Below are 25427 nucleotides of genomic sequence, written 5' to 3'. Positions count from 1 at the left end.
TCCATGACCTTCCCCAGCACCAAGGTCAGACTGACAGGCCTATAATTTTCTGGATCCTCCTTCTGGCCCTTTTTGTAGATGGGTGTCGCATTTGCCAACTTCCAGTCAACTGGGACCTCCCTGGTTAGCCAGGATTGCTGATAAATAAAGTGGCTTGGTAATCACCTCTGCGAACTCTCTCAGTACCCTTGGGTGGATCCCATCTGACCCTATAGACTTGTACATGTTGAAGTGGTGTAGTGCATCGCTAACCATTTCCCTTGGATTATTTGAGCTTTATTTTACTCCCTATCCCTGTCTTTCCACTCAGGGGGGATGTGTACCTGGAGCATGACTGATCTTATTGTTAATGACTGAGGCAACAGAGGCATTTAGCACCTCAGCCTTTTCCTCATGTTCTGTCAGTATGTTTCCCCCCGCATCCACCATAAAGTGGAGATTCTTTTTAGCGCTCCTTTTGTTGCCGATACATTTATAGAACATTTTTTTTGTTCCCTTTTACATCAGTTGTCAGGTTAAGTTCTAGTTGGGCTTTGACCCTTCTGATTTTCTCCCTACATAACTTTACGGCATCCTTGTAGCCCTCTTAAGTAGCCTGCCCCTTCTTCCAAAGTTCGTAATTTTGTCTTTTATTTCCAAGTTCCAGCCACAGCTCTCTATTCAGCCAGGCTGGTCTTCTTCCCTGCCGGCTTGCCTTTCAGCACATGGGGACAGCCTGCTCCTGTGCCTCTAGGATTTCCTTCTTGAAGAGTGACCAGCCTTCTTGGACTCCTTTGTCCTTCAGGACTGTCTCCCAAAGGACTCTGCCAAGCAGCCTCCTAAACAGATCTAAGTCTGCCCTTCAGAAGTCCTAAGTAGCAGTTCTGGTGACTGCCCTCCTTACTTCTCCAAGGATAGAAAACCTGATCATTTCATGATCAGTATGCCCAAGGTGACCTCCAGCCAACACAATACCCATGAGTCCTTCTCTGTTCACAAACCACAGGTCCAGTGGGTGCCTTCCTTAGTTGGCTCACTGACCAGCTGTGTCAGGAAGTTGTCTTCTGTACCCTGCAGGAGCCTCCTAGACTGTTTTCTGTCTGCTGTGTTGTATTTCCAGCAGACATCTGGTAGGTTGAAGTTCCCCATGAGAACAATGGTTAGCCTGCAGAATATTTCATCTGCCTCTTCATCCTGGTTGGATGGTCTGTAACAGAGTCCCACCAGAATATCCACCTTGTTCGCCTTCCCCCTGATTCTTACCCATAGACACTCAACCTTCTCACCCTTGTCAAGCTTCAGACAATCAAAACACTCCCTAACTTACATGGATACCCTACCTCCTCTACTTCCTCAACTGTCACTTCTGAGGAGTTTATAGCCATCCAGTGCAGCTCTCTGGCTGTGGGAGTCATTCCACCATATTTCTGTGATTCTAGTTTTTCTGCTGCACAATAGCTCCTAGCTCCTCCTGTTTGTTGCCCATGCTGCGTGCATTTGTATAGATGCACTTCATCTGGGCTATTAATCCCGCCACCTTTTTGCAGTGAGAAGCCCTGATTCCTATGTGACCATTCTCAGGCACTTCTGTGGTTTCTAACACATCCATAACCCTTGTGTCTTTGCTACCACATGGCTCTCCATTCTTCACCTCCACTGAGATGAGAGATGAGGGTCTTGCTAGCACCCCATCCATCAAATGTTGACATGCCGCCCTTGGGTTTACCTCTACTGTGTCTGGTTTTCTCCCTTTCCCCCTTCAAATCCAGTTTAAAGCTCTTTCAAATGAGCCCTGATAGCTCCTGCTCAAGGATCCTTTAACACTTTTGAGACAGGTGTGTCCCACTTGTTAACTGCAGGTCAGGTGTCATGTAAACCTGCAGGCCAGTTGTCATGTAAACCAACTCAAAAAACCCCAAATTCTGCCAGTGACAGCAGTCCTGCAGCCAGGTATTTATCTGCTGGGTATACTGGAAAAATTGCTGGTGTTGTACAAAAAGGGACCCATGATTCTTTTTCTTTAGGTAAAAAAAAAAAAAAAAACAAACCCAAAACTATATTTTTAAAAACCTCAACTCTTTACTCCAGAGAATGTTAAGATGTTAAAACAGCATAGAAAGTGCCAGTTCTGCACTTGCACACGTGACTTTATTCTGACTCTTCATGTGTTCAAAAGGGGTGAGAATTAAGGTGTCGTGGAAACCTGTAATCTTCTTGGTTTTCAGGTGGTTTGAATCTATTTTTTGAATCTAAAATTAGCCATCTAAGTCAGGCTGATTTTAGGATTCTGTTTAATATTGGGCAGCTTAAGTAGGACTGTGGTTTTCCTGGGGAAAAGTTGCTATCAAAGCAGGTTTGTTTTTTATCATTGTGAAAAATGAGCGTTCACAAATATTTAATTTTTTATGAAATAAAGAAAAATAACTTTTGTTAAGATTGTGGCATGATGACCTCTGAGAAAGTTGAGCTCCGAGTGATGTGGAAAAAACGATAATGTCTCAGAATCTGCAGCAGCATTTTTTTTCCCTTTTGGAAGCTTAGCTTGTGGCAGCAATAGTGGACTGGACATAAAATAAGATTTAAGAACTTGATGCTGTATAATGGGAGTGCTCTGGTTCCTTTTATTTCTGCTTGAGCATATGCTTCAGTATCTGATTTGTGCCATCAATATCAGTGGGACTGCCTTGTCCTGTATGTAAATGTGCTTATTTGTAAAGATGCCTCTTTTTTAATAGGAACCAGAGATGACACATTGCTCTTGCATGAGAATGCAGTTCCTTGCTTTCTCAGTATCACAGGACAAGCTATGTATTATTCTGCCTTGTTCAAACTGTCTTTGATATCAATAAATAATATAGTATGCAAGATGTTTGTCTATACTGCCTTAAACTTGACTGTGTTGAGTAGAGTATAAATACATTGCTATATACATATGTAAATTTGTTCAACAGCTCTGTTTCCAGCAACCTAGAATGGTTTACAGTAGAAAATTATGTGTTCTGGCATCATTAATTGCAGTAGACTTCTGCAGTTTTGAGTTAAAATTATCCAACTAGTTTTTGGTGCTGTTTGAATTCTGCATCAGAATAAACTCCATTTCCAGGTGCTCGTTCTTGAGATCTTTCTCATGTCTAACTTTTTATCCTACCCAGTTCTCTCATTCAATACTGATTTCTGTTCCTGATTCCTATAGTCTATATGTATTTTTCACTCCTGCTCCCTGTAGAGTTCTTCCATGTTTATTACTTAAAAAAAAAAAAAATCTGTGTCATTGGGGTACTGATTGGGAAGGAAGATCTGATGCTTCAGTTGTTATGGTGCTGGGAGATGGGAAGCTGTTGAAAATCCTTTTGCACAGAGCAGGTAGCAACATTCTTCTTATTCAGGTTTTTTGATAAAACATGAACAGACCATGAATTTCACAAACTTTTGCTAAGACTTAGTCTTTTCAGTGTCCTTTTTTAGAAGCAAGGTTTATTCCTAAAAAATAAAATATTTTTTCCCTCTATATTAGCATTGTAAGTACTTTGACAATCAGATTTAAGACCTTGTTCTGCAGAGGCTAAATATACTGCACAGAAGTAATTAGCTGCAGCTGTTAAATGAAGTTTCTTTAATCAGCAAAAATTCTGAAATAATGCCTGCTTTTGATTATATGTTAGTGCCTGGAGGCAAATTTAATTGTATTCTGTTTTACATCATATAATCGGAAAGGATCTAAATTAGATGTTTGATAGAGCTGTAGTGGTTGAAAACTCTACATTGTTGAACTTTATGCATCTATTGCTTTTTCAACGATGTGTTTTTTTGTACCTGAATGACATTAAGACACTAAAAACTGAACAAAATTGCTTATATGTAGCTGAAAACTTGTGTAAAGTGTTGTGTAATTTATGTTTTTTATTTGGTCCTCACTAATGAAAGTTGCATTCATTGCTGTTCTAGTCTTAAGAAAAAAAAAAAGTATGTGTGTTGTGGTTTTTTTTTTTTTTTTTTTTTTCTTTCTTCCTGAAATAGTTTATCTGATTCTTCTGAAAATCTGTTTTGGCTTATACTGTAGCTATAAAACTAAGAAATTTCATGTAAGCTTAAAATGCTTATGCAGTCTCTGGTGACCCTTCTTAACACTGACAAATGCCCGGCTGCTGATATGAATACAACTATTGGAGTGTTTGTAGAAAAAGGTCTGCCTTTCTTCACTATTAAGACTTAAACTGACTCTACTGAGTATGACAGTGCTTTCAGGTTGCAAGAAAGCCATTAACTTGAGCTTCGTATCCTTCTCCTTTTTTGAATTGATGCTTGGGATTATGTGGCTGCTGTAGACAGAGACAAGGAACAAATGCCTTTGCTAATGGTCACAGCACTTGACAGAATCTCAAGATAAATGTTCCTAGTGCAGTTCATGTTAACATTCATAACATAAGATGCAAATAATTCCTTAAGGATGACACCTTACCTGCATGTCTATTTTTTTTTTTCCTTCAGAAGTTATACATGTTCCACATTTGATTGTGGGATCTGTACTCTTGTTTTTAACTGGGAGATATGTTTTGTACTTAACATTGCGAAAGAAAATATGTCTTATATGCTAATGCACTTTATTTACAAAGTATTTTGTTTGGTGTGCTGCCTTATGATGATTTATGAGGATTCTGGCTGTGCTCCGAAATCTTAGAAAAGGAATGTTTTGGCTTTTAGTTTTACAGAAGACTTGCCCTTCATATGTAAGGGATGTGCTTCAACTCTCCACCCCATTCTGCAAGTTATGTGTGCCCGTTCAATGTTCATTTTTGAAATTGTTTCCAAATATATTCTCCAAGGGTTTTGCTTTTCCACATTTCAGAGCTGCTTTCAAAGACTGCTTAAATTAAAAGGAAAGCAATTGGGTAGAGACAGATACAGCAGTAACAACAAGCAGTGGCATTTAATGATCAACGTGGAAAACCATGAATTTATTGTATCAGGCATCCAGAAGTGGCTATGTTTTCTTTCTGTTGTGCCTAGAAAAATACATGTAATGAATTAGAGGTTTTGCAGAAAAAAAAAAAAGACAATGTTAGTATGCAAGTACTTAAGTGGATCGTCTTCCTAACAAAATTGCTTGATGAACAGAAAAAGATCGATCTCTGGGGGCTTCTAACTGTACTACGTAAGAAAGACTACATTTAAAATATATGGAAACTAAACAGGAAAAATTAGGTATAGTAGAGTTCTAGGAAATTGCAAGAATGCTTAGACACTGACACTCTGGACAGTGGAGGAGTTTCTACTGCTGAACAAAAGATGTGGGAGGATGATTAAAAGTTAATTTGGCTTGAAGGTGACACAGGCTGGGGTTTTGGTTTAGACGAGAGAGCAGATCTGACACAGCTTTTGTAGTTAACATGTGAAATGTTTTTTAGGCACTGACTCTCAAAGATTTTTTTTTTTTTTTTTTTTTTTCCTAAATTAGTGCCTTTCTGTTTGTTTTACTGTGTCTCTGAATGTAGCCTCTGGTTGAAGATTAAACTTGACAAGGAGGTAAAAGTTCAGGAATATCCACACAGGTGTTTGTTTCTGGATGATAGCCACAAATGTTTATGTGCTTCAAACAGTTCTTGTCTATCCATCTGCTGAAAATCAAAACACTAATAAAGCGGTTGTCCTTTTGCTATAGTGACCCAGTGCTCCACTTTTTAGTGTGAGAGAGCAGTTGCTGGTGGCCGGTTTGCTTTTATTGACTCTAATTTTGATTTTCTTTTTTCATGTTGAATCTTATGAAGAAGTTTGAAAGCACTGCTTTTCTTTTTCGAATTCGGTTTCTCAAGAGCCTTTTGTGTCACACAGATCGGAGAGACTTATGTTAAAAGTCATTGTCTTGGCAAGTGAAGCTTTAGTAGCTTATAGTAGTTGTTAAGTTCAGAAGGCTCACTACCACATGCATAATTAAAACACATTACGTTTCATTTAGTGATTTTGTTATGAAGTGTTATAATTTGTGGTCTTTTTCTGAATGACATTTAGACAGCTCAAGGATGCTTTGAGAGTGTGTAACATTCCTGCATAGGCAACTGCAATAGTTAATTACAGTGATTGTTTGAAAAACTTTGCACCTGTTTCAAGTTTCAGATTCTAATTATTAGGTCTATTTATGGTTCTTGCTGGCAAAAATAGTCTAATCACAGATTCTTTTAATAATGCTTGTTTTGAAATAGCTACTGCTGTAGTTTCATTGTACTTGAATGTCTGTCTTGAGACTTCAAAATAAGCAGTTGGGGTGACTGGAAGTAAGAGGCAGCTTTCTGTTAGGTAAGGTTTTTGGAGATTTGCTCAAAATGGTCTATATCTTAAGAATTTTCGTATGTTGCCTAGAAGCAGAGGGGAGCAGTTGGACAGGGAAACTGTTTGACACATTTTGCTGTATGTGTTTATGCTGGGATTCTTTCCAGTCTTATATTTTTAGATTGATCCTCTCTGAGGTTTTTTTAACTGTATTTGAATGTAGTGGTATCTACATGTGTTAATCTGTTGCTGACTCTTTCTTATGCTGGATGGGGATCTTGTTGGGGTTTGGGGTGACTGGGGAGGGGGGGTGAGCTGTTCACACATTTCTGATCTTTTCTTCTGAACTTTATTCTACATTTTCACTTAGTTCTTGTTGCTTAAGGACTTGGAAGGAAAATGTGGTATTGGTTTTTAGGGGTGTGATTTTTTTCTTCCATTAGTGCCATATACTTGAATATATTTGGTAAAATATGTATTCAGCTGGAACACAGAATATGACATTTCTTGTAGCTCATGGTGTCCATCATTGGTAATTGCATAGAGAATACCTGTCTGCAGAAGAAGCTCTTGTACTATCTCATGTAAGCTCCCTCAAATACCTGTTGACCTTTCTCTTCATCTTACTGTTTTCTTATGTTTATCTCAAAATGTCATTTCCTGGAAGACTTGGAGCTGATCATACAGTTAGCACTAGAATTTTTCATCTCTATTGAGTCTCTGTGTATTTTCTTCAGACACTTAGATATTCTGCTGAATGACTGAAGGGAAGTAGACTGTCATTCAAACCTTCTTAGTAACTCTAATTGGATTATAGTGCGGTAGACATCAACAGCTTTTGTGTGGTTATATAGTGGTTCCTGCAGTGTAAACAGATGTGAGTTCAAAACTTGTTTTCCAAATTATGGCTGTTTCACGCAGTTTGAATCTAGAAATAGATGAAGTTGGTAGAGTGATGAAGCTTTTATTATTGCTGCTGTATGCAACACCTGGGACTGAAAATTTAAAGGAAGGATGAAGGCACAGTCATCATGCCATTTGATACTGATGGTGCAAAATCATGAAGGTGCACAAAACACATCACCAGTGACTCATTCTAGTGAGTCAGACTCACTACAGCTATTCAAACATTGTTAATCTTTTTCACACAGGGGGATTATATTTGGGAATGTGCATTGTTACCTGTGGGTTTTACCAAAACATTTATATTTATGAATAGAACATGCTCATTGTAAAGCATCCTTTGCAGATTAAGACCTGAGACACATTTGTTATCCTGTTTTTCTAAAAATTCAGGTTTTTCACTGATGGTTGATCCTTTGCAAAAATAATTGCAGTAGCTCATAACAAAATGTTAGTAGATCTAGCCAGAAGGTAAAGGTTGTCACTTGCCTCCAGAAACTGAGTTTTGAAAATCAGAATCATTCCCCCAAAATACATTATCCCCATGCCGAAGTATTTGATTATTAAATGTTGAGTAATGCTTGCTATTTCTCCTTCTCTGTAAGCCGTCTCTTTGGCTCCTGTACAGCGTGCTGTCTCTTGGTGAGAACATGACTGTGGGGAATGGTGTCTTGTTCTGGCGACCTCGTCCTCTCTAGCTGCATCCTACGCAGAGCCCTCTGCTAGCCTTGAAAAGCTTTTCAGACTACAGATCTATGGTTTCAAATCTTGCAGTTGGTGGGAATTTTCAGCTGCTTTTGTTACTGTATTGGGCGCATTGCTGCCACAATAGAATGTAACTTTTACAGGAATACAAGAAAGTTATTTTCCCCCATAAATGGGTCATAATAGCATTTACGTTAGCTTTTATTTCTATTACTTGTATTTTCTATCTTTAGAATAGTGTTTTGCCACTTTGAATGTTGTTTCTTTGTTCTCGAGTTGAGGGAAAAAATGACTGTTACTGTTTCAACAGTGTTAATGAGCTTGGATTTGATAGTTGAAGTGAGGAACTCAGTCCTTTTGTTTTTATTGTTTGGGAGAAATATAGATTTGACGTGAGTCATTTTGAGAAAAGTGGTTGAAGAACTTCAGTTTGAAAGCCTTTCAGTCAGTGCATCTGTTAAAACGTTGCATTATATTTCTGGTACTGAAATATTGAAAGGTAATAATGCTACTATAATTTTTTTAAATGCAAACCTAATAGCACTTCAGAAAAGTGTAAGGGCTAATAAAACACTCTTTGTATAAAAGTGCATTTTGCTGAGAGCATTTATGTCATATTGCCATTGTTTCCCACTGCATGCTATGCACATTGGTCTGTAAACTGGGCAGTCATTTTCTGGATGATATCAAGTGATGTCAGGCTTTGTCAAATTGAGAATAAAATGTGAGCCTGGAAAAAAGGCTCTGTTTGGGCTTTTAAGCCCGTGCTAAAGACTGGAGCAAAGAGGTATATAAATTTTAAGTTAAAAATATACTGGATGAGATACCAGCCAGGGCTAGTTGCATGGGGGGGGGTTTGAACTGTGAATTTGTGGAACTAAGACTTGATTTATTATACTTTGACTTAGAGAATCAGCTCTCCTTAGGCAGAGGACTGTATCAGTCATAAACCTTGCACAAGACGGACTGGTCTGGTAGGATTGCTCTGATCCTATTGTGTCATAACTCTGTGCAAGTTGTTCATGTTAGCTTAATTCTTTGACTTTCCTTGTAAAGGTGAAACAGTGCTCTGTAATAGACATGACAGGATCTTGATCTGTGAGATGAATAAAAACAGTTCTACTATGCTTGCAAAGTTCAGTAAGATCTGTCCATAACCCCAAATATTCCAACATAGCACCTCAGTGAGTTACTTAGAATTTGTTTGAATCTCTGGAAATGTCATCAGTTTATGATAAACTTTGTCAATGTTTTTAATAACCTTTGTAGGAAAAATATCTGAGTTTAAAAATGTAAATTCATTTGTGTTTTTATTGTCAATGTTTGGTTAACAGTTGTCAATCTTCTGATTTTTTTTTTTTTTTTTTTTTTTTTTTTCTTCTGTAGACTTTGGTTTGGCTTTTCATTGCAGTCAGACTAGATGGTCGCTGTAGGTCCCTTCCAACTGGCAATTATATTCTAATTCTCACTGATCCTTTTCATTGGTATGTTTTAAGTATTCTGGAAAAACAAATGTGATATGGGTCAAGTGGCACAGTTCCTTCTAAAAACAGTTATGCCAAGCTTGGTATTTGCTACTTGTCTTCTTTCTTTTCCGTTATCCACCACCTTCTCCTTAGGCTTTTTGAGAAAAAAGTAGGAAGAAACAGGGAGGGATTGTTTGGGTTTTTTTGTAACTAAGGCTTGTTTTAAATCCCTGCAACTATATTGGCTTACGTTAGTCATTGAACAACTCTATATTTAAAGAAGCCTGAAAAGGTTGTGTTATATTGAGTCTGTGTGTCTTTCTGATGCCCTGAAATATTTTGGGACTGGAGTGAAACATTTTTGTTTGTTGTTAGAATAACCTATTGTTTAACCCAGGCTTTAAAAAACAGCACTCTTCATTTTGTGTCTGAATCTCAAAACTTTCACTGATCATTAAAGATCATAATGAAGGGTTGAGCTTAGAACTAAGATTATGTTGGTTTTGTTGACAGTGAGTTTCAAATCATGCTTTACTAAAAGCGTTTATGTTCCTAAATGGCTTTATAATTAACTTTTAACTTGTGAGGTTTATGGACTGTACTGATTGGAACAACGAGTTCTGAATTCAGGACAAAACATGCTGTAATGGAGTTTGCAGCTATTGCGGTTCACACTTCATTGTTAAAAAAGGGGTGACTTTTTTGTAGTAGTTATTACTTCAGATTTGACAAGTTTTTGTACTGTCTATTTGTTGTGCAGAAGGTGAGGAACAGCATTCCTTCTGCGTTTTTGTTTTTAACTGAATGATTGCTAGATGTGCCTGTGCGTGCATCCTGTAATTGAAGTACAGAATGTAGAGCTTTTCCTCTCTAAATTCTCAAGCAGACAAGCAAAGGTGCTAAGATATAATCTAGAAAACCCCTATGATACATTTTTCTGCTGTAGTGTTGGTGATGTGTGCGCTGTCCTTTTGGAGTTCATGGCAAAAACAGTTTAGAATTGTGCACTAACATAATTCACTAAGCTTGTCTGAATCACTACAATTACTTAGAGTAAACAATTTGGGAGGTGGCTTCTGTTTTGAAGCTGCAGTTTGTTTATAAGCAATGTGTTTTTAGTAATGAGATGCTGACTAGCATTTGTGTCTCTAGAGAAGAAGAGGAACGTCTGAGAAATAAGATCCGAGCAGATCATGAGAAGGCTCTGGAAGAAGCTAAGGAGAAATTGAAGAAATCACGTGATGAGATTCAAGCTGAGATTCAGACAGAAAAGAACAAAGTAGTGCAAGAGTTGAAAAAGAAAGACAGCAAGCCACTGCCCGCTGTTCCTTTACCAAATCTTATAGGGATAAACAGTGGAGAACCAGCAGACCCGGATATCCGAGAGAAGAGGAACAAAATTAAAGAGGTAAAAGTGATGATTTTGTGGTCCTACGTGTTCTTGTTATTTATGTGATGTTAAGCTACTGTTATTAATTATATTAAAAAGAAAAGACAAACAGGACTACAAATCCTTTTAATAAACAGTAAACCAAAAGTACTAATGAACATCAGCATTATTGCCTGGTTTTTTTTTCTGGTGGTGTGGTGTTAATATTTTACTGGATAGCAATTTAGGAATGATTTTAAGGATTTCTTCGACTTAGTTATATGGGTGGAAAGTGAGTTTATTGTTAACACACGAAACAGCAACAAGTGCATCTTTAAAGCAAAGCCTGACTTTGTCAGGTTCCATTCAAAGAATGGGATATGTTAGTATGTCACAAGATATTTTAAAATGTTTAAAAAGTGGATTGAAAACACAGGAAAAAAATTACCTGCTGCTAGAAGTTACAACCTGCCATAACACATGCTTTTCAAAATGGGTCTGAAATGCTTAAATGGGTCTGAAAAACTAGGAGTCGTTTAAGGAGATTGAATGTTTTACAGGTAAATGAGGCAAATGAAGATGCTGCCTTAGGCTTTTGGTTCTGTGGCAGCCTGTGCTATGGGAATTGCTGTTTCTGGTCCTATCCTTTCCATTCCTGGTTGGCCGTGAGATTCATTGCCCTCTTTTGCCCTGGTGATGCCTATTTCCTATTACTATTGCCAGGCATTTTTGAGTCTGTACTTTGAGCTAGTGTGGCAAGAAACATTGTAGGGGCTCTTTTGATATATATGTTTTTTTTTCCCCTCCTTCTTCTGCAATGTGATTAGTTTTATGCTTAAAAATCAGGTTAGCAATTAGGAATGGTTTAGGCCAGAGGTAGACAAGCACAGGCTCTGTTATTAAAGAACATCCAGGAGCAAAATCTTATTTTAAACTGTAATTTGAGTTTAGTTATCTCATAAAACCAAACAAAAATAAGTCAGTCATACACCTGTCCTTGTAATACAGAGGAGTTGCAGCTGGAGTATGTGCCATGCTGTGGGTAGATCATCCAAGTGGGAATTTTACTTTGAGTATTAATGATGACTAGGTAAAATTCACTCTTATCAAATAATGAACAACTGCTTATGATACATTAGTGATACAGTGTGGAGCTGTATCACTATTTGAATTGCTCAAGTGGCAAATCCTTCCCCAGAAGGTGTGACTACTGCAGAAGCACTTTTGACTGAGAGGCTTTGTGTGGGATATTGGACCCCCTTGATGCTACTTGGTTATGGCTGTTGCCCAAAGAACAGCACTGAACTGTGGATTTCAAAAGGCTTTACTGCTTTTCAAAATTTTGTCCTCAAACATTTTCAGTGAAAAAATAGTCTTGCTTTTCAAAATGTCTTCTCTAGGGTGAAGATGAATGGTGAATGTTAGGGTCATGTAGTTGTCAACACTTTTTATTTTAACTACAGAGTACTGTATTTAAATGCCTTTGAGGTTGCCACTGGTGAATTTAATGCGTAGAATAAAATTGAGTTGACAAGTAGTGTGAAATTACTGAGCACAGTTAACAATGAAGAACTAGTTGGAAGAAAGAATCAACTAAAGTTCCTATAGATCGAGCCTGGAATCAGAGGGAGGGTTGAAAATTAGTGTTTGTGTTTGAGGTTGTTTGGTCAGAATGTAGACCGAGAGGAGATGAGAAGCTATAGGTTAATACAGAATGGCAATTTTCTTAGTGACATGAATAAGTAATAAAGTTTGGACAACTCTTGCTGATCTAAACCTGAACGTATAGCTATTTGTGAGTAAGAAATGCTTAGCTGCAATTGCCACAAATCTCATGCTGTAAAAGGCTTGTTTCTTTTTTTTTTTTTTTTTTTGATCAGTCTACATGTGAGTCACACCGATAAGCACTTTTTTTTTTTATTGCGTAACTTATTGATGGCTCATATAGTGATTTCTGTAGTGTAGGATTTCATAGCCACACCTAAGATTTTATGGGACTATGTTTTAGGTGGGTGAGTATTTCAGTTAAGAAAATCATACCTTTGTACTAAACAGTAACCACTGTACTGGACCAGTCCAGGGTCATATTAGCATGACTGAACTTTATTGTGTGAATTGCCTTCAGTGGGTCAGTCTTGTTAGTACCATGGCTATCAAGTAATCTTCAGAATATTTAAATTCTTTGATGCAGAGTAACAGATCATTCCTTCTATAGCTAGGTGCATGAGGGGTTAGAATACAGAAATGGAAGGTCTGCTAGTGAGAATGGACAAATGATAATGCTGAAGAACCTGTTGTTGCTACCTTGTTGTTTTCATTTGGCCACTGTTTCTACCTCTGGATTTTGACATTTGCTGTGGTATCAGCAGTGTCAGATGAATAATATTTTGTTTGAAACCTGTTTTTGAAAGCATCAGATGTATCACAGAAGGCTGCAGTGATTCCAGAGATTCAAAGTGCATTTTGAAATACGCTATGATCATTGCCAAGGTCATCTTTCACTTTTTTGTAACCAGTGTAGACTAATAATCCTTGTAGGTGAAACACTGACCTACCAGAAGTAGTACAAGTTCTAGAGGACTATATCTCTAACATAGGTCTGCACCTTGCACTTCTGAAATGCAAGACATTATCACTGCCTGGACTGAGATTGAAAAAAACCACAGAGAAACTCCTAGCTCTTTGCAGGCTGTGTATCTGGCTTCAAAATTCTAGGTAGTCCTCAGAAGACATTGGGCTCATGCCTTGGTTTACTTTGAAGTGTCCTGATGCATATTTGAGGAACTTCATTCTTACAGAACAGATTTAGACTGCTTAAACTGACAAAATGAGTGAATTTGTATTTTGCCTAGTATCAAACAGTGAAAGGCTATCTAGAACTGTTCTGACTACTGGGGACAATTTGTAGCATTCACATGGCTCTCTACAACTGGGAGAAAGACCAAAACCCTTCAAACAGGGATCTCATTTCTATCATTTTTTACAGAAAATGTATTACTACCTTTTCTTTCTGAAGAAAAATGTGGTGAAGTCTTTATGAGCAGTTCTTTGTATAAAAAGTGATTTTGCAGTACTTCTAAAGTATTATTTTTAAGAAATACTATTTAAAAAAGAATTTATTTTTTTCAAGTGCATATAAAGTAAAAAAGTTGTGTCATGTTCTTGAGAGCTCTGTAAAGCATTTGAAAGCTTTGTATAATAGGAATGTTTACTGGGCACAGAGATGGAGGCTTCTTAAGGTCATGGAATAAACCAGGAGCAGAATTGGTGTCACTTGGTTTTGGTTTTGTGTGTCTCTGGTTTTCATAGTTATATTTAGTGTATCCTCAACTGTAACTAATTCACATAATTGTTTAATTTGTATATATTCTTTTAACAAAATATTAATTCAGTTATTTTAATGAGGACCATGGCTGATTATTTTAGATGCACAGTTAACAACTTTGAGAAGTAAAGGTTTTCCTCCTGCTTACCATATATGCTTTGAAGCACTTCTCTAGTATATTAGTTTGCTAAGTAGTATTTTAAGAATAAACACATCTGATAATTTGTCTTGCTGGCACACATTAGCTTTGCATTAGTATTTAAAAAAAAAAAGTCACTAAAATATTAAGTGGAAGATGAGAATGTTTTAGTGTAGATGTAACTTGTGTAATTTTCAAAAAAGATTTTAAGATATGTCTTGCTTTTGTGGTTCATCCAAAGAAATTAAGAAAAAAACCCCTCATTTCTTGGAAGTAATTGGCTTCTTTCTAAGTTAAATTAGATAGACTTGCATGAGTACTAGAAATTTTTGGCAATTAATTTCTATTATTTATGTATTTAAATGGTGTTCAGAATATATATTTTCTTCTGCAGTTTAAGTGTAATCATTACAGATAGTTTGGGGTTTTTTTCCTTAATTAATTCTGTCTCCTTGAGAAGTTAAATTTTACCCAGTCAAATAAGGAAAATTTTCTTAGCCTTAACCCTGCATAAGGTAAAAAGAATTTCTTAAATTTAAGCCCAGCATTTCACAGTATTGCCTCACTGCCAACATTTATTATGGGTACTTGTTAAGATACAGTGTTTCACCCAATAATGGCACTAATCCCATGTAGGATATTCTATATATACCTTTTTCTAAACATTTAAATGTTTGAGACTTTGGGTTGCTGAATCCAGGGATGTTGGGCTGTTGAAATTATGGTTGTGTGTTTTGTATAAAGGTCGGTATGCATTGTATTGCATACGGTATTTATTGGTTTTGCATTTGTACTGACTACGGAGTTCTGGAGATGATTGTCAGGGACCCAGGGGCCTGAGTGGTGGTCTCCTTGATCCCACCAGTATGGGGAAAGAGTGTGAGGAGAAAGGGTACAGGGAATGCACGTCAGCAATTGTTTGTGGAACTTGTGTTGACAACAGAGCTTTGGGTTCTGTGACTGTGGGACTCTGTCTGTAGGGTCTGCCTGGGAAGGATGGGATCTACCTTGCACATGCAGGACAAAGGCATCTTTGCCAGCAGGGTGGCTGACCTTGTAAGGGGGGCTTTGAACTGGGAGTGATGGGGGAGGAAGACACTAATCAAGCAGCCCTGTGAGGGAGTAAATGACAGGGCAGGCAAGCGAACGGCCTGCAGTGATGTGACAGAAACGGATCACAAAATCGGCAAAACAGAGCTTAAGCAGGGTCACCTCTAGCACTTGCATATAAGCAAGGAGATGCCTACAAGGCACCATTTTGGAGAAATCCCTAAAACCTTTTCTGAGAGGTCAGCATGCCTGGGTACCTCTCTGAAGTGCATGTGCAATAACACATGTGGCATGGGGACTAAACATGATGAGTCAGAGATCTGTGTGCATTTGCAGGGCTGTGATGATGTTGAGATCATGGAGATGTGATGACTTTCATGACTGCAGTGTTGCATTGGAGAGGGATAGAGACTCCTTAAGAAGACTAGGCCAGAAAAATGAGGGGATGATGTTGCCTTTTATGTGAGAGAGCAGCAGTAGTCCCTGGAGCTCTGCCTGGGGATGGATGATGAACCATCAAGAGCTTATGGGTAAGGATTAAAGAGCAGACTGGTATGGGTGGCACTATAGTTTGTCTGCCATAAACCCCCTGACAAGGAATAGCAAATGAATGAGGTGCTCTACAGGCAGATTGGAGCAGCATCGTGTTTGCAGGCCCTGGCCTTCATGGAGGACTACAACCAGCTCAGTATCTGCTGAAGGCGCAACACAGCAGGGTATAATGAATGCAAAAGTTTCTTGAAGTGTATTGACAACAAATTATTCCTCTAAATGAATAGTGTGGGCAATGAGGACAGATGCTCTGCTAAACCTCATACGAAGTAGGAGGGTTTTATTTGGGATGTGAAGTTCAAAGGCAGCCTTTTGCTGTAGGGTCCATGGGATCATAGAGTTTAGGATCCTGAAAGGAGGGAGAAGTGCGAAAAGCAAGCCCACAGGCCTGAACTTTAGGAGAGCAGACTTTGGCTTCTTCAAAGATCCGTTTCATGAAGTCCTTTGGGATAAGGCCCTGGAGGAAGGAAAGGCCCAAGAAAAGCTGGTTAATATTGAAGGATCACTTTGACCAAGCTCCAGAGCAGTACATGCCAATGAGCAGAAAGTCAAGCAAAAATGCCAGGAGCTCTTTCAAAACTCTGACGCAGAAAGAAGCATACACAACGTGGAAACAGGGACAGTTAACCTGGGAGTAATACACAGGTATTGTCTGAGCTTGCAGAGATGGAGTTAGGAAAGCCAAAGCCTGACTGCAAGTGAATCTGGCAACAGATGTCAAAGGCAACATAAAGGGCTTCTATAAGTACACAGCTGACAAAAGGAAGGTTGAAGAATATGTGAGCCTGCTGTTCAAGGAGGCAGGGGACCTGGTGACATAGGGCATAAAAGAATCTGAGGTTCTTTTTTGCCACAATCTGGACTGATAAGACTGGCCTTCAGGAATCCCAGGCCCTGGTGACGACTGAGAAAGTCTGAAGCAAGAAAGACATACCCTTGGTGGAAGAGTAACAGGTGAAGGAATATTTAAGCAAACTGTATGTACATAAGAGTATGGACCATGATGGGATGTACCCAGAAGTGCTGAGAGAGGTGGCTGATGTCATTGCAAGACCTCTTGATAATATTTGAAATATCATGGTGATTAGGAGAAGCGCCTGAAGACTGGAGGAAAGCAAATGTCATTCCTATCTTCAAGAAGGAGGACCCAGGGAACTACAGGCTGATCAGCCTTATCTCTATTCCTGGAAAGATGATGGAGCAGCTAATCCTGGAAACTATTGCCAGACCTAGGAGCAAGAAGGTGATTTGGAGTAGCCAGCATGGATTGACAAAGGGAAAGTAATGGTCCACCTGCTTGATAAACTTGTACATTGAAATGACTGGCTTCATAGATGAACATGAGTAGTGGATATTGTCTAGCTAGGCTATGGTAAGGTTTTTGGCATTGTCTGCAGAAAAATCGTCTCAGGGAAGCTGAGAAAGTATGAGCTGAATAAGCAGACAGTGAGGTGGGTTGAAAACTGGCTGAATGGCAGAGCCCAAAGTGTGGTGATCAGTTGTCTGAAGTCTATTTTGAGGCCAGTAACTAGTGGTGTACCCCAGGGGTCAATACTGGGTCAAATCCAGTTCACATCTTCATTGATGATCTGGATGATGGAACAGAATATACCCTCAGCAAGTCACCTGGTGACACAAAACTGCGGGGGAGTGGTTGATATGCCAGAGCATTGTGCTGCCACCCAGAGGGACCTCAAAAAGCTGGAGAAATGGGCTGGCTGTCATGCAGTTTAACAAGGGTACATGCAAAGTCCTTCACCTTGGGAGGAACAACCCCATGCTCCAAAATATGCTGGAGGCCACCCTACTGGGAAACACCTTTGTAAAGGAGGACTTGGGAGTCCTGGTGGACACAAGTTGAACATGAGCCCTTGCAGTGAAGGGCTAGTTGTATGCTGGGCTCCATTAGACAAAATATTGCCAGCAGGTGATCCCTTTTCTTTACTCAGCACTGGTGAAGTCCCACCTGGAGTGCTCTATCCAGTTCTGGGCTACCCAGTATGAGAGAGACATTGACATACTGCAGAGTCCAGCAAAGGGCCACAAAGATGGTTAAGGAGCTGGAGGATCTCTCATCTGAGGAAAGGCTGAGAGAGGTGGGACTGTTAGCCATGGACAAGAGAAGGCTTTGGGGGATCTTACCAATGTATATAATAACTGAAGGGAGCGTGCAAGGAGGACAAGGCCAGGCTCTTCTGAGTGGTGCCTAGGGACAGGACAAGAAACAAATGGCATAAACTGAACCACAGGAGGCTCTATCTGAACATTGGAAATCCTTGTTTACCATGAGGGTGACTAAGCAGTGGGGCTGGTTGCCCAGCAGTTGTAGAGTCTCCCTCCATGGACATATTTCACAGGATGACTGGACATGGACCTGGGCAGCCTGTTCCAGGTTACCTTGCTTGAGCGGGGAGGTTGGACCAGATGACCTGCAGAGGTGACAGGATGTTTGTTGGCTAACCCTGTCAGCTGGAAAAAAGCTTCTCCAGAATGTTACATAAGTGCAGTTAAATAAATTGAAGAGTCAAATAGTTTTTATGTTTTAGGTTCCAAAGACAGACTGGCAAATCCAAGTTTTCTGTTCTACTGCTTGTTCTGTATTGTTGTGATAGACAGTCATGTAATTTGGCAGTGCTCATTGTACATTGACTTTATTACGTTGGTGCAAAAGTAATTGCAGTTTTGGACCATGACTTTTAAATTCTTATAACTAGGCTCAAACACATCTTTTTAAATTAAAATAGGAACTATTACAGTCAACACATTTTGCCAACAAGAAATAAGTTTGCTTATTCCTGTAGCATAAAAATATGTGCTTTGGCATTTGATGAACTCTTGGAAAGCATTTTCTGCATCCTCCTGTTGTGGAAGCGTTTTTCCTGCAAAAAATCGAGGTACTGAAGAAGTGATAGTCAGTTGGTGAGAGGTCAGGTGAATGCGTCAGATGAGGCAAAACTTCATAGCCCAATTCGTTAAACTTTTGAAGCACTGGCTGTGTGATGTGCAGTCGGGTGTTGTCAGGGAGAAGAACTGGGCCCTTTGCGTTGACCAATGCTGGCTGCAGGCAGTGCAGTTTTCATTGCATCTCATCAATTTGCTGAGCATCCATCTCAGATGGAATGGTTTCACTAGGATTCAGAAAGCTGGAGAGGGTCAGAACAGCAGCAGACCACCAAACAATAACCATGACCTTTTTATGGTGCAAGTTTGGCTTTGGAAAGGGCTTTTAATGGCTTTTCTCAGTCCAGCCAATGAAGCTGATCGTTGCCAGTTGTCGTATAAAATCCACTTTTCATCACACGTCACAATCTGATCCAGAAATGGTTTGTTGCATAGAATGCTAAAAGATGACACTTCAACTTTTTTTTTTAAATTTTTGGTCACCTCATAAGGCACCAACTTATCGAGCTTTATCACCTTTCTAATTTGCTTCAAATGCTGAACAACTGTAGAATGGTTGAGGTTGAGTTCTTCAGCTACTTCTTATGTAGTTGTAAGAGGATGAATTTTGATGATTGTTCTCAGCTGGTTGTTGTCAACTTCCAATGGCTGACCACTATGCTCCTCATCTTCAATGTTCTTGTCTCCTTTACAAAACTTTTGGAACCACCACTGCGTTCATTATCAGTTCCTGGGCCAAATGCATTGTTGATGTTGTGAGTTGTCTCCACTGCTTTACAACCCATTTTGAACTCAAATGATAAAATTACTTGAATTGGCTTTTTGTCTAACATAATTTCCATAGTCTAAAATGACTATAAAATAGCAGCTAGTAAGTCAGAAGCAAAAAAACATAAACCGAGAAAAGTGCATTAAAATGATGTATAAAATAACCACAATTATTAAAGAATGTATTTCAGTATCAATCAGCAAATTTCAACAATGCAAAAAACAGTTACTTTTGCACCAAACTAATAATTCAGCTCGAAGAAGGTGTGGTGTTCACACAAATAAGCTAGAGTTGTGAAGTGAAACTGCTGACTCTATCATGCTTGCTTCTTGTGCAGTTTAAAAGCTATTCTGAGTTTAGTTCTATAGTTTAAAACTAATTTAATAGTTTAATGAGATGGGATAGCACAGAGAGGTCTTAGTAGTTTCTGGTAAGCTGTTTTCAACACACCAAAACTTTTGTTGTGTTTCTGCTTGTCATGGCTTTCTGGTAAAAAGTGGAGAAAGACACTTAAGCAAAAGTTGTTGTGAAAGGGGCATCCAGGGAGCATAGGGACCACAGTTAAAGATCACTTGCTACATCTGACACCTGCGGGATGAGTTGCACTTAAGTTCGGATGCTTTGCACAAGTGAGGAACAAGGTTCTGTCTGGGAAGCTGGGGATATTCTGACTTGAGCGAACTTACAGTGGCATTCAGCAAAATGTTTGTTGTACCCTCTTCTAAAATGGGACTTCTGGTATGTTGCCTTTTAGAACAGAAAGTAGAAAGATAGTTTATTTAATATTAGTGGGGGCAGTTTTGGAAATACTTTCAGAAATGTGCCAAGAAGAGAAGTGACTAAAACACTTTCATCATGTGCTCTGGATGATGCTCAAGAGACTGCTAATAATGTTGAAAAGTAAAAAATTGTTCAAGTTGTTTTATAAGCAGCAAAACCAGTGGTTCCCTGTGGATTTTTGATCTAAATCCCCTTACACCACCCTCGGTTCCTCATGCACATGTTGTGAATGTCCTCTTACCTTCCTCTTTGACTGCATGAGTTGCAATGCGTTCTGTGCCCTGTTTAGAGCTACTTGCATGCTAAATGCTGCCCCTCTGAATGAGTGAAGCGTTGGATTATAACTGCTTTCTTCTCAGTTGGGGTACTAATTTGTGTCTGTCTAACTTACCTAGCCATAGATTTAATTTTTTTTTCTCTCTCTCCCTTGCTCCCTTCCCACCCAAAGTAGAGGTCTCAAGTATCTGGTTCTTTCAAGTCTGTAAGATCAGGTTTGAAATGAGAAAATGGATTCAAAGGCTACTGCAAATGTATGTGGCAAATGACAGATGTGCAGAAAAGATTGCATAAGCCTTATTCTCTCAAGAAACAAGGTTAAAAATAATTGTGTCCTTTTACCTGAGTTCTGTTTTGTGTGCTTATTGAGAAAAGAGCTGCGCAGAAGAAAGAAATACTTAATCATGTAGTAGTCTTTCTATGCTGCATAACTCTTCTTTTCATAGTTACTATTCATACAACTTCCACTGCTAACTTCATTTTATGTTTTTTTAATTGCAGTATTTCTGATCTAGCTAAATAGGCTGCCTTCTGTGACTGTGGGGTGTTATTCAGCATCTAAACCCAATTTAGGGCAATTTAATCATTGCTAGCACTTTACAGTCTTTGTTCTCTGGGTCAAAATTACTTAGACTTCTGGTTGGTTAGGACATCAGTTTTTAATAATAGATGTCTATTGTGTTAAGAGTTTTGCACAGTATTTTATAGCTCACTGCTCGTGGCTTTGATCCCGGTAAAAATGAAGCACAATAAGTATTGTGACTTATCTTTCAGTATATGAGATAACACTCCCTGTGGTGTATGTCTCTGTACAGAATAAACATGCACACACAGATTTTATATATGTGTGTATACAAAAATGTTTATATATAAATGTATACACAGATCGTTTATTAAGTGATTCTGTTTGCACACTATTATTCTATGTTCTGGATTCTCAAATTAATTCAGCATTGGCTTTAAATTAGTTTCACTGTGCTTTTTTTAATGCTTATCTCATTTTTCCTGAGTTAGTGAAATCTGCATAAGGAAGGACTGGTTTTGATCAAGCATGTTGGTAAACTAGTTTTCAATGGATGTGTTAGAATGAAAATTGTGCATTTAGCAGTTTGGCCAGTATGGGCAAGTTAGAAATGGCCCTGCACGAAGTTGCGTTCTATGTTGGGATAATTACATGAAGAACTTATTTTACATTTTAAAATCTTTAATTTTTGCTTGTGAGAAGCTTTGTAGCTTGGTGCATTTATTTTGCTCTAACAGGAAGATGAAAATAAAGCTGCTAGTGTGGATGGTGCAGTACTTCAACTGTACAATCTAGATAGATTGCTTTAGTTGGTAACTTGAAATGTGCTACTAGGAAGGAATGCAAGTTTGTGTGTTTGAGGATATTTTAAAAATGAATTGATTTACTCCAGTTGTAGCAGTTACGAAACTCTCCAGCACTTGTGCATTATTTGAAGCATGTTAAAAATTCGAGGTCTTCATTGTTGAAGACAGCTTTTTCCTAGACCATTGTGAGAAGAACCTCTCTTCCAACAATGAACTAACACGTTTGCAGTATTTAAAATTCATAATGCAAAATAAAAATCAAGAAAAGAAGGAAATATTTCACTTCACTGATACAATCAGCTGAACAGAAATGAGCAAAACCCCAGGTAAATTATTTGTCTCCAGAGCTGGGTAAATCAAAAGGCTTCATGAAATCTGATGAACCTTGTTGCTGTGGGTTTGTGTGTTGTGTTTTGTTTTTTATTTTTGTTTTAATTTTATGTACTATTTATTCCCATATTACTGAGACTTTTGTACCAAAAATCATAAGTTATGGCTAGATGGAAGAGGGCTGTATATCAAATTGTTATACAAGTGACAATGTGTATTTTGCAGCTGTGGAGATTTTGATTGGAAAACAAGAGCGTCCTCTTAAACATCGTAAAAATTCCATTAATTGTTAGTTGTCTTTACATAACATCTGCTGTAGTCCCTTTTGTGTTTCCCAGAGCAGCTCCATAGAATATATGCCAGTATGTTAATGCCTGATGATGATATATTTCAGAATTACTGATATTAATGATGTCATCGGTACGCGATGTGAGCTACTTGTAGTTAATGGAACACACCACAAGAGGTTACTCATTAAGACATAGACCATCTGCATACAATACTGTAGTACCTGAAACTTGCAACAAACTTAGTTTGCTGAGATTTGGCTTCTTGAATTGCATTGCTGGCCTCTATTCTTATTTTCTGCTTTGTTACCAGAGGACTAGAAGGTGGCTAACAAGACATCAGTTTTTGAGATTTCAAGGAGAGGTCAAGGGAACTGCAGGGCTCTATGCCTGATGAATCAGCTGTGCAGATTAACAGAAACTAGAACAGGCAATAGAATTGTTTAGCACACAAGTACTCAAGATCTCCCAGTATATTTAAGTGATGTCATGATGCAAAAAGCTATAGCAGATCTGTGAAAGAGTCAATAAGCATGTGGACAAAGCAGATAGTTACATACACAATTTGTCAAAAAAATGTTTGGCAAGGTTCATCACTAACAACTGTAGAACTAGGCAGCCCTGGGTTGGAAGGTCATGTCTCTATTTGCCTGGAAAAACTGGTTAGAAGGCAGGAAATTGAGAGAACAAATAAGTGGAGCTAGAGACCATAGAGGACGTGCTGGGAGATCCATGCTCTAAATAATGCAAATAAACTATTTAGAATTGGAAAATGGATTAATAGTGGTATGATGAACTTTGCTGCCAATATGGAGGTTTGGAGTAGAAAACTGAGGCCAGACTACAGAATTGCAGAAAAATCCTATGGGACTGAGTGAATAGCTCCCCTTTTATTTCTCAGCTAAATGTAAAATGACGCACATTGGGGCTGGAGGGGTTGAAGTTCCAACTTCATGCTTAGTATGAAAAGGTATGAGGTGACTTACTACCACCTGAGAATGAGAGCTCATATTTATAATAGTTCCTTGGAAATGTCACTGTACTGCCCAATAGCAGACAAAAAGCTAATATTCAGTATTTTTGGAAAAGAACAAAAAAGAGACAAGGTTCCTATGGTAGTGCCCCTGTATCTTGCAGGCTTCATGTAGTTCTGTTCTCTCAGCTTCAAAAATGATACCGTAAAACTGGCAGAGGTGAAAGAGCAAACTGATGAAGATGATTAGATTGATGTTTGAGAAGGCAAAACAGGAAGAAATGAACTGTTTTCTGCTGGCTGATGTTCAGTCCTTGTTTACAGAGGTGATCTAGGAGGTTCTAGTTTTCTGAACACCACAGGACCAGTCAAACCTGTGACTGCCAGTTTCTCTGGAAACCATGAAGACACACAAGGTCAAAAATACCGATTCATCATCTTGGAGAAAAAAGCGTTTGGCTTTCTTGTACAAATTTGAGCAGTTGGTTCACTGCTGTAAGCTTTCCAAATTTAGACACTTTACATCTACTATTCTAGTTCTCTGCAGTCTGAAGTGTTTTCCCCATAGTTCCATCAGGCATCTTAGTCTTGAAGTATTTCATGCCAACAGAAAAGGACAAGCTTCCTGTTTTGCATACGTTTGACAAACATTTTAGTTTTGCTTTTAGTAATGAATTTCTTATGAATTCATCAGTAGAAGAAAACCCAGCTTTATGTGTGTGTTAGGAACAAGTTCCAAAGAGACTTTTTCAGTAGCAGTGTTCAAAAATGCATGACAGTCACAGACTGATACCTGAAATAATTTCTCTTTAGGTAGAGATTTGTAGCTCCCAGAAGAATAAAATAATCTGTATGAGTTTTCTAAGTTTATTCAAAAATCTGAATATCTATACAAGGAATAGATTGTTCTTTAACCTCCAAAAAGTATTCTCTGCAGACAGTAGGAAAATGGTTATTAATTTTTAATCTGCAAATTGAGAAATGATCTTGTCTAGCAAGTCCTTGGTTAATTTTAAAACAGAATTTGAAGGTGGTTTATATAAATATCTTAAAATCATACCCTTAACCAGAAGAGGTTCCTTTGAAAGCAAAACCTATTTGCTGTCTCTGTTATGCACATTCCTGATGAGTGGCAAGAAGAGGAGAGGTTCCTCATTCTGTGTACAGTCAGTCTTTGTGATCTGCCAGTAAGTTTTCTTTTACTTATTTCTCAGGACTCTTATTTTCTATTTGCTAGGTGACTGCCCTTTTTGTCAAGTGGAAAGGGGTTTTTGAACCAGTCTGTGGTTTGAATTATTATTTCTAACATGCTGCTGTACTGATAGATCTCTCTTAAGAAAGTCTCTTCTCAATCACTGTATCCTCTTTTTACTGTTACAATCATGATTTTGTCAAAAGATGTCATTGCTGCTCTGTCTTTAAAAAAAAATAAAATTATTTCCCGGTGACTATAAACTCTATAGTCAGGTCCCATGAACGTGTTCTGAAGTTAGTAAAAGCGCCTAGATAATGGTGTACCTACAAGAGCAGTTTCATTTGAGACATGGCCTACTTCTTGCCAGTCTGACTCTCTTGCAACAGAATACAAATTAATCTTTTTGTAGAATTATCAAGTTGTACAAGCAGCAGCATCTTGCTGGCTTGTATTTTTGTATGATGCATCCCATAAGAAACATTCCAGTCATTCTCTGAGACTTCCCTCTCTTCTTACAGACAAGTGTTTTTGAAGAAAAACTTATCTATACCTACAGCTATTCTTCAGCATTTCCAGTTTTCACTATGCAAATACTCTCTGGCACAGCCATAGAGATAATCTTGGTCTACATATCAGGAGTTCACCTAACTTGTGCTTCATGAGCCAAAGTGACATCCTCTGTTAAAGTTTTAGCTGACAGAGGCATCTGTCTTTTCCTGCCTTTCAAAAGCTTCTGCATGCACAACTGCTTCCAATAGTACAGAGATCGTATCTGTAGTATTATCATGCTACCAGTTCTGGCAGTAGCAGGAATCTCCATGTTGTTATGAGATCT

General features: G+C 38.5%; 1 protein-coding gene across 1 annotated transcript in view; it reads left to right on the top strand.

Moving 5' to 3' along the window:
- MAN1A2 (mannosidase alpha class 1A member 2) overlaps positions 1-25427 on the top strand; it is a 144840-nt gene that overhangs the window by 21201 nt on the left and 98212 nt on the right. The window contains exon 2 of the mRNA XM_065851340.2: positions 10470-10725. Coding sequence (XP_065707412.1) covers positions 10470-10725 — 256 coding nt within the window. The remainder of the gene's footprint in view (positions 1-10469; positions 10726-25427) is intronic.

Source organism: Patagioenas fasciata, chromosome 1, assembly GCF_037038585.1.
Source record: "Patagioenas fasciata isolate bPatFas1 chromosome 1, bPatFas1.hap1, whole genome shotgun sequence".
Classification (NCBI taxonomy): Eukaryota; Metazoa; Chordata; class Aves; order Columbiformes; family Columbidae; genus Patagioenas; species Patagioenas fasciata.
Note: the sequence above shows the minus strand (reverse complement) of the source record. Positions and strands in the feature narration are given on the sequence as shown.